Genomic DNA, 10,010 nt, shown 5'->3' on the forward strand with positions numbered 1-10,010 from the left:
TCTCATTTCCATTTAAGTTGAAAATGGTGTTTATACGGTTATTCTCTCAAGTTTTAACAAACTCTTCTTTTATACTTGTACTAATAAAAAAGATCACAGGAACAATGTTAAAAATATTGAGCCAATATAAAAACTTGAGACATAAAATGACAACAAAAACTTTCAAAATTGACAAAAGAGAAATGAAGAAAGACAAGACAAGATTTGTTTTGGGATATATATACACACCATTATACAAAATATGTTATGAAAAATAAGAATATATATCTTAAATTATAGGTACTAATTTACAAATTTAAATTAAAAATTTTAAATTATTAAAATTGTTGGCGTTATCTTTATTACCTTATCTACTTATCTTTTTATCCTTTTATTTTTTGATCATAAAAAAAAATAGGGAATTCAAATTTAAACTTTCCATCGTAACTAAACGAGAATTCTCCCAATACTAATTACAGAAGGACCCTTTGATAATTTATGAGATTAGTCATTTCAGCCACTCGATCGTTCATTTCGATATAAGATTTTCAAATGATAATACTGTTTGGATTTGAAAGAGTCCGAACAAGAGTCCAATCGGACTGATAAAGAGTTCGATCACCTTTTTCATCGGACTCTTTTCAGATTCAAATGGTATTGTCATTCAAACTCTTAATGATAGATGATTGAAAAGTCTAATCAATAGTCTGATCAACCTTTTCATCGAATTCTTTAAGATTCAAACAGTATTGTTATTCGGACTCTTGATGATAGATGATTGAAAAATCTAATCAAGAGTCCGATTCGATTCTTAAAAAAGGGTATTGTGTTACATGAGTCTCATCCACGAATTCTTAAAAATACTCAAACAAAAGGTTAAATTCTCACTTTAAAAAAAAAAAATCACTAACAAATAATTTCACGAAAAGTCCGATCGAACTCTTAATTAGTCCGATTGGACTCTTGTTCGGATTCTTTTAAAAAAAATAAAATAAAATAAAAATAACAATACAAAATTTAACAAACTAATTGGAAGAGAAAAAAAAAATACTAAAAAGAGTCCGATTGGACTCTTTCAGATCGATCGAACTCTTTCAGATCCAAACAATTTTATCATCGGACTCTTGAAGATCAAAATGATTGAAGAGTCCAATCGAGAGTTTGATTGAAATGTTATTGTTTGGATCTTCAAGAGACCGATCGCGTTGAAGAGTCCAATTCATTTTTTTATTTTTGGCTTTTATGTTCATTCACAAATTCTTAATAACACTCCAACAAAAAATAACTTGACGACAAGTTCAATTGGACTCTTTTTCGGACTCAAACCAATCGCAATGAAGAGTATGATTCATTTCCATATTTTGGGTTTCATTAGTTACATTCACAAATGTTTAAAAACACTTCAACAAAAGTTGAAAATGTCATCATAAGCAAAGGAAAAAAATACAAAAATAAAGCAGATAAGTCCGATCAGACTCGTAGGGCAAAGAGTCTGATTCATTTATGTACCCATAAGTTCTTGTTCAAACTTAAACATTGACAATAGATCACTTATACTTTGTCTTATTCGTCCTTCGATTGCTTCGTCTTCAATGTCGTCATTGGCCTTCGATTGCTCTTCATGTCATTCTCTTCCCATTTTCGCCTTTCGCTTCAACTCTTCTTGATTTGAAACTAGAGTTTCAATTTTCGATTCCACGTGAATTTAACTAAACTCATATGATTTTTATTTTTTTTTTAGTCAGCATGAGTCCCATTTAAAATTGACACGTGATGTGCCACATGTGCAAAGGCATATCTCGGGGATTCGAGTTAGAGCGTGGGTTAAGATTATAATTAATTTCAGAAATTAAATCCTTCTTGCTAAAATGAAAACTATTAAATAAAATCACAAAAACATTTGGGTTTTACAGTCTCTGTATTTTCTCTACCGAACACACCCAATTTGGGTCGCCGTGCACATGGCCCTTTCCATCTCTTCTCATCCTCTGACCTCTCCTTCTTCTTCCTCTACTTCTTATTCTCAGCTACCGAAATCTACGGTTCCACGGGAGACTCTCATCGCACTTCGCTTTCAACGGCGTTCCCCGCTTTCCTTCGGACATCTCCGCCACAGCCTCGGTCCGATGAACTCTCAGCGAACAACCTGTCATGCCTCTCCAACGACGTCGCCACCAGCCAACATTGGTAAACTCTCTAAATTCATTCTCTATTCTATTCTGTGCCGATTTTCAAAATTGAGGCTGCTTTTTAGTTGTTTCCTTTTTCCTTTGTTGGAGGTCGAGTCGGAGAGGTGAAGAGGGTTACGAAGGAGACGGATGTGTCGGTGAGGATAAACTTGGATGGTTCTGGTGAAGCTGATAGCAGTACTGGGATTCCATTTCTCGACCATATGTTGGACGTTAGTCTCTCTTTTCGATATCTTCAACTTTCAGCTTCTGTGATTCTTTTGTTTCGACCAACTTCACTGGATTTATGCGGAAATATGTAATTTGAGGCAGTGAGCAGTGAGAAATTGGTTTAAGACACGTAGATGCTTCGATTTGGTATTGGTGGTTCTGTTTGTTAGGACGAAGGAGAAGGTTTAGGAAAAATGGTTGAAACTCACTCTATTTCAGTAGAAATTTATGTGTTGTGCCAATATTGGGTGAGCGCATATTCAATTTCTAGCGAACTTCAAAATAGCACAACCCACTAAGTGTGTAGATGAAGTTATAAATTATTTAGCATTCAATTTAACTAGATTGAAATTCTTAGTACAGCAACTGAGTAATGCTGAACTTCCACTCAGCTGAGACGTGTATAAGGATTTTTTTTAAAATCATTTTTCCACTTTGCGTGTCCAAAAACATAAATTGGGCTGCATTTATTTGGCCGGATTGGGAATCAAATAAAGATCCCCATTCTGAACAATCTCTTGTTGTTAGTAAGACACGTGACAATGCAATTCAAGCTTTGGGTTTAGTTAGGGATTCTTTATTGGAAAGCTTAGTATGAACTTTGTCCTCCCCCAGACCCTTGCGCAAAGCAGGAGCCCTCATGCATTGAGGATGCCTTTTTTTTTTTTAGAATGAACAAGGGAAGGAAACGAGATGTTTAGTGTGTTCATGTTTTCCATTCTTTTACTAAGTAATGTTATAAAAAGTTCTATGCTGGGCAGATCCTGTAGAAAATATAAAAGGCATTCCCAATGCATGAAGCTCCTTGTTCTAGAAAATATGAAAAGCCAAAGGAAAAAGAAGCTCTAGTAAGTCAACCAGGACACACAGGTCTTCTTAACACATTATAAAAATTTGATTGCAAATTTACTAGGGAACGGCCTTGTCAATTGAGAAAAAGGAGATCCCCCCATTCAAAACTTTCAAGCTATGCATTGTGTACACTTCAACTCCTTCCAAAAATGATGCTTCCACTCTCTACATGAGCACCAAACATAGCTAAATGTAAATACCCCACATATGAAAGTGAAGACAGATATAGACTTACATAGAATCACGAGATATTATGATTTGGAGTAAATAAGAATATATATACAATAATATGGTTGAAGTTGTTCTTTTTATCATTTTTCTGTTATTGCTATAAAAATAATATCCAAATCACAAGGAGTACTTGATATAACAGCAATTTATTTCAAATTTTCAATTTAAACATTATTTAACATATTAAAGCAACACAATTCATATATTCCACAATTGCCTTCAAAGAATACTTAGGTTCAATAATCAATAAATTATCCATCATGAGCACATCACCGATACCAATTACTATCCAATTTACATAAAATGCATGTAACACAATTGATAGATTCCTTGACTGCAAGGAAAACCTAGGTTCATTATCCATCAAGAGTAGATAAAAATACAAGCCAAAGATACCAATCAACATCCAAATTACCTAAAAACATACCCAAAAAAAGAACAAAATGTAAGCATTACAACTTCAAATAGACACATTTCTTTTGTCTTTTTGAAGGGTAACTGTGAATGTATATAAAGAAAGAAATGTGCCTTAAGGGGTGAACCTTGTACAGTAACCACCACTATGGAATCCATGTTTGACACATATTTTAATGCATTTGACAAGTTATCAGAATTTCACACATTGAGAGATGTGCCACATATATTTTTAGCTTGTCCAATAAGTGTGTGTTCGACATGTGTTGAAAGTGGATATGACACTCATTTCAAAGTGCATACTACACAATTTTGATTGAATTATCATTAATGGGTATTGCACATGTTTTGATGTATGTGGCAAGTTATCACCATTGGACTCTATGTCCAACACGTATTTTGTTGTATGTCAATTGCGTATATCATACCTGTTTAATCCTTCATATCTGGAACCACTTCTTGTGGATGCTTGTCAGCACTTCTAAGGCATGCACATCTCACTACACAAAATGCCTCCTCACAACTTTAAGCATCACATGCTGACCCTATCTATAGTCATGGTCCACACTTGCAGCTGGAGTACCCAAATGTTAGAATTAAGGAGACTTAGAATGAGATTTTTGTTCCAAATCTTATTTCCTGTTATCTAAACCCAGACTTATTCTGTTAAATATTTCTCTTCTTTTCCTTAGGTCAAGAAAGATGGTTTGATGTTTTTTTCTTGGATCCATTTTTTCTGCTTTTTATACTGCCACTATAAGATATTTATATACTCAAATTTACTATTATATTTTGTCCCCCCCCCCCCCCCCCCCCTTCTTGGTGGTGTGTCAGCAACTTGCTTCACATGGGTTATTCGACGTGCATGTGAAGGCTACTGGTGACACTCATATTGATGATCATCACACAAACGAAGATGTTGCCCTTGCCATTGGAACGGTAATTTCCTAAAGGCTTCCATTCAATCTTGCACTGCTTATTCCTTCTATATCTTAGGATGTAAGTCGAAGTCAATACTGTTTTCCCATGCTATTTTGTACCATGTTCCTTTAGATTAGACCGTAGATGGAAATTATTGGTGTGCTAGAATTCATGTAGCCTACCCTTCATGGTGGGATTAAGGCTTTATATATTGTTGTTGTTGCTAACTAAACATCTTTCTCTTTTTACTTGTTGAATTCAATGTATGTGTCAAGTTAATATAGTGATCTAAACTATGTCACCATGCTATTGTAGCTCCTGATATTACATGAACATATATAAGCTTAGATCTTAAGATTTTACTGGTTCATGCAGGCTTTACTGCAGGCGCTTGGTGATAGAAGAGGAATTAACCGATTTGGTGACTTCTCTGCTCCACTTGACGAAGCACTAATACATGTTTCACTGGTATGCCACCAGTTTATATGGGACTTAATGAAGGGAACTTTTTCAATAATTTGAGATATTACCCTAAGAGCAGTGCGGGCTTGTATTTAATTCTTGGCTGCATAGTGCCTCAATGTGTGCTTGGTTGCAATCTTGAAGCACTTCAGATGACAAGGGATGGATGCTAAAATCTCTTTTATCAGAAACCAAAGACCAGTCTTATATATCTGCCACTGAAAATATGTATCAGGCTTGTGTGATACAGAAAAATGGACATCAACAATTTATCCGGTTAATCTTTTCTACTGGGAAAACTTATGACTACAGGTTTATGCTTTGTGTTGTAGAAAATCTTGTTCACTTTACAGTAATATGTCATCATTGAATGACTTCATTCGGACAACCAATAATGTTAATCTTGCCACCTTCTTCTTTCTCCTCTCCTCCTTTTTTTGTTATCTGCTTGGCAATTGACATTCATTCAATAATCTGGGATTGATTGAGTAGAGTCTTTTTTTATACAGGAGCCGTATAATGAAAACTACTTAATTACTATCCAGAAAACATCAGCAGCCTTGCATGTTGTTCTTCTCAGGCATTTTCTTTTAGTTTTCAGGATTTTTTTTCTCTATATGTATAACAAAGATATATCTCATCTCATCTGCTGGAGCCCTTCACTGCGATGTTATCCTAACAAATTTAGAGTTGTACTTCAATTCATTGGATTCCATAACCACACCCCCCCCCCCCCAAAAAAAAAAAAAAAAAAAAAAAAAACCCACACACACCAAAGGAAAGGAAAATTATTGGGAGAAAGAAAATCTTATAAAAAATATTTTGTATAGATTTTATTACCTTATTCTAAGGGTTTATTATGTGATCTAAGTTTTTGCAAACTTCTTGATATGCTTGTTTATTTGTATTTCTGTTTTAGGATTTATCTGGACGGCCACATTTAAGTTATGGTTTACAGATACCTACTCAAAGAGTTGGAACATATGATACACAGGTAGCCTGTTTCTTTTTTATTTCTCATCTACAATTCATTCTTTCATTTGCTTCTGCCTCTTTGGAGTTGAATACAATATACTTGAATGAGTAATAACAAAATCATATTTATGCCCAGCAACTTGCTTTTAACAAAATCATATGCCAGGCTTCCCACCAAGCTCAGATTTACTATTTATCTTATGTCATCTTAACCCTTTTCGTGGCCCAGGGAAAGAAATGCTGCACATCATTCTTGAACGCTGCATGTGAAAATGAGTATTATTGCCTCTCGAGTTGTTTCCTTGCGTTCTACAATCTTTTTCCTGTCATAATCAAATCACGGGAGTTAATCGCACTAGGTGGAGTTGCCTACATAAATTCTCCCACTCTGCAATTATCTGTATCCATGGCTAACTATTTTGCCTAGAGTTCATAATAAAATATCTAACATGTTTAATGCTTGTTGTCTGCTACTTAATGCAACTCTCCTCTATTTGGCTTGGGGCCAGCTGTGAATGGGGGGAATGCCTTCAACATAGAGTTGTAATGCTAAAGAAAATGTCAGGAAAGCCATACCAAAATCTTGTTTTTCAATTTCCATGTTATTTAAATAAGCCTCTAGCCTCTTCACATCTAACAAATTTTAAAGGGCATACCACATCCAAATTTGCATCCTTGATTGACTAAAATTCTTAAATTGACCACACAATTGCATTGCAGTCCACTAACTAATACAAATCTTGCTGCAGAAAGAGTGCAGCTCACTCAGATAACAGCTGATCAGAATAATGACAAATGAAGAACTTAAAGTTACATCATGTTAATTGATCTGGAGAGAATAACTTTGGGCACTTTCTTTTTTTGGTAGATGAGAACCCAAGCCACTGCCTATTAGGTTTGCATTGGGTAAACTCATTGGGGAAACAGAATAGCACACAAACCACATGCAACAGGTAAGCACACAAATCTGTGTGTGGTCTTGCCACCAGAGAGGTTTGAACCGATGACACTTTTGTCCATACTAGCAATTGTGCTTCTTGATGCAATTTTTGATCTTCTTTCCATTTTTATTTTTCATTTAAGGGTCTAATGTACAAGTGATAAGTTTGGTAGTTACGCAACTTTTTTTCCCCCAATGTGGTAGTTATGTAACTTGACAGTCTTGGTTTTGTTCGTCCATATCAAAGATTTTTGTTGAACTGGTTATATAGTAAGAACTATTCATTTACAGCTTCAATGATGTTGTAAATGAATTTGTGGCAATCCAGCATGCATTTTGATGGCTTTGTCATTTGATTGCTTTCTACTGTTTTCTTTTAATAAATCTCTTTTGTTATGCCCAGCTGGTGGAGCACTTTTTCCAGTCTCTGGTCAATACTTCTGGTATGACACTCCACATCCGGCAGGTAACAATGATAAAGCTTTCTTGTTATTTCAATGGGTGATGATATTTCAGAGACCTTTCCACCTTGGTGGCTTTATTTGCAGAATTTTGAGGAAGGCATGAAGGCCTGCCTTCTTGGAAACAAAATTTACCTAGAAATGCTTTTTTTAGAGAAAAATTTTGGATTAAAAAATAATTTTTGAATTTGGAAAATTTTGTCCAGGAAAATAGATAATAGAAGCCACACCACTATTTCCTGTGTCATGGATGTCAACATGGTCAAGTAAATTCTTATTACATAACTAAATGCTTTGGACTGATTTGTACTAATATTGCCTCCTGATTATCTCTTGAAAGAAGATATGAACAATATATTTGGTTGTGTCTGGGCACTTCTTGTGTATGATATGCATGTCTGTGTGGCTATTGTTTGGGTTGGTGAAAGACTAAGGCTGTGTTTGTTTACATGTAAAATATTTTTATTTTTCAGTGTTCGGATTAGCATAAAAAATATTTCCAGAAAAGCAATGTTTTTCTGCTTAGTCATCTCTCTCCTTCTATTTCCTCCAAAGAGCCTCCATGACTCATGGACCATGAGCATTCGGGATCAGGACTTTCCAAATTTGATAAGAAAAATATTTTTCATATTTATCTACAACGAAACACCGAAAAATAGAAAAAAATTATTTTACTTCCTAACAAGTTGAGCCTTCAATTTAAGTAGAATACTTATCATATATGTGAAGGGAAATCTATAGACAGGCACTGAGGGAGAGAGACAACTACAGTAACTAAATTGTCTGGAGAGAGTTAATTGTTGCAGTATTTTTCCTGAATTTGTGAAATTCTAAATTGAACAAAGGGCCGGAAATTTCCAGTTTCCTGGACATTATATATATCTTTATGTTCCGAGAGCCTTGTGCATTTGGTTCACTTTTTTTTTTTTTTTGGTGCTGGTAAAAGATGCGGTGGTGGTGGAGAAATCTTTTAACTTCAGTGCTGCACATCATCTGAAATCTTACAGATCTTTTTGTGGGTTGCTTCTGCTTTGACGTGATTACTTCTTCCAGTTCTTTATTTTTATCGGCTGTGCCATGTAATAATGTATTCATTTTTGCCAGAAACAGCTAGCTGGAAAAAATTCTCACCACATAATTGAGGCAACTTTTAAGGCTTTTGCAAGAGCATTAAGGCAAGCAACAGAATATGATCCACGTCGTCTTGGGACTGTGCCAAGGTTTGATATTTTCTTGGAGTAATTGCATGAATTTCAAGCGCCATAGTCCCAAAAAAGAGACCATTAATCTTATTGTTTTATTTTGCAACAGATTTACTATGAATGCTTGGTTTATTTCTCTGCCCTTTTATCTTAATTTGGTTCAGAAGCTATACAATAATTTCTGAAAGTTGAAAAGAATTTAAGTGTGAAATTATTTTGAAATTGTTGACATAAAGACGAACCTTTCTGCTATGCTACAAGTCATGGAGCTATTGTAGATTTTCCCGGATCGTGAAAACAGCAGTAGAACTTACTATGTTCCTTAGACCAGTTGATATTATTTAGGCTGACTTTTTCCTGCAAATACGCACAGATAGGAAACTTGATGTAGAAACCTTTTTTTACCTTCGTTTTCCCAACCCCCCTCCCTGCCATGCAGCTCAAAAGGGATTCTATCACGAACCTGACATTGCGATCACCAGGGCAGAAGTAGAAGTTGGATGGCTGATTATTACAGTGAGGTACGATGATATCATCACCTCCTCTCCTCTCCTTTCCACCTGTTTACAACTCTTTTAAGTTTCGTTTGCCTATTATATTTGCAGTTGTCATCTTCTATTACACCAGTCCAGTTTTAAATGCTGAAGCAGCAAGCCAACAGCCAACAATAACTGGTGCAATGGGCATTTCAAGGTGTTGGAATAAGCTGAACGATTTTGTAGTTTGATTTAAGGGGCATTTCGGAACTTGGTAGAGTGAACTGGAACTACATTATATGCATGTACTACAGCAGGTACTTGGTAAGCCATGGGCACGGTCACATTCGACAAGAAGAAGTCTTCGTGACTATGCATGTATGTTGCTATGCACGAGCAAGTTAATACCGAGTAGTGCCACATTTAATATTCAGTGTTTCAATTTACAGATTTGATGTGTTATTAGGACGATTCTCGTATCCAATCTTGTGGAGAATCTCAGCATTAGCTGTCTCATTAACCTGTTTCTTAATTTCCTTATTTCGTAGAGTCTAGTAATTTGTTTCCTAGTTTGAGTGGAGAATAAATCCCTCTCAAAACTAGGGGTAAGTTTCTTAATTTAGTGTAGTTGTAACTTTCTAATTAAATGTATATAAATCTCATAATAAGAACTTAGAAGGTTTAGTCTTTTATATGTA

General features: G+C 35.2%; 1 protein-coding gene across 15 annotated transcripts; it reads left to right on the forward strand.

The window, feature by feature from the left end:
- Nucleotides 1-1,876: 1,876 nt before the first annotated feature.
- On the forward strand, nt 1,877-10,010 carry LOC127811404 (imidazoleglycerol-phosphate dehydratase 1, chloroplastic). 15 transcript variants are annotated; one of them, XM_052351229.1, is made up of 10 exons: nt 1,880-2,166; nt 2,259-2,380; nt 4,710-4,814; nt 5,172-5,264; nt 6,178-6,252; nt 6,463-6,592; nt 7,577-7,639; nt 8,581-8,649; nt 8,745-8,854; nt 9,276-9,357. In XM_052351229.1, the coding sequence occupies exons 1-9, from the start codon at nt 1,941-1,943 to the stop codon at nt 8,774-8,776; spliced, it is 915 nt and encodes a 304-aa protein (XP_052207189.1). In that variant the 5' UTR covers nt 1,880-1,940; the 3' UTR covers nt 8,777-8,854; nt 9,276-9,357. The 15 variants fall into 15 exon arrangements, with proteins under 15 accessions (XP_052207201.1, XP_052207189.1, XP_052207193.1 ...); XM_052351233.1 differs by lacking the exon at nt 8,581-8,649 and adding an exon at nt 7,102-7,186 and having other exon boundaries at nt 9,276-9,315; XM_052351231.1 differs by lacking the exon at nt 8,581-8,649 and adding an exon at nt 7,102-7,186 and having other exon boundaries at nt 8,739-8,854; nt 9,276-9,307.

This window comes from Diospyros lotus, chromosome 10, assembly GCF_014633365.1.
Source record: "Diospyros lotus cultivar Yz01 chromosome 10, ASM1463336v1, whole genome shotgun sequence".
NCBI lineage: Eukaryota > Viridiplantae > Streptophyta > Magnoliopsida > Ericales > Ebenaceae > Diospyros > Diospyros lotus.

What these genes read in the sequence shown, in the direction of transcription:
- LOC127811404 (XM_052351229.1), top strand. Translation starts at nt 1,941, where the DNA reads ATGGCCCTTTCCATCTCTTCTCATCCTCTGACCTCTCCTTCTTCTTCC. An exon ending in CACTAATACATGTTTCACTG is followed by an intron (nt 5,265 to 6,177) that starts GTATGCCACCAG and finishes TTTCTGTTTTAG; the next exon opens with GATTTATCTGGACGGCCACA. An exon ending in TTGGAACATATGATACACAG is followed by an intron (nt 6,253 to 6,462) that starts GTAGCCTGTTTC and finishes TTCGTGGCCCAG; the next exon opens with GGAAAGAAATGCTGCACATC.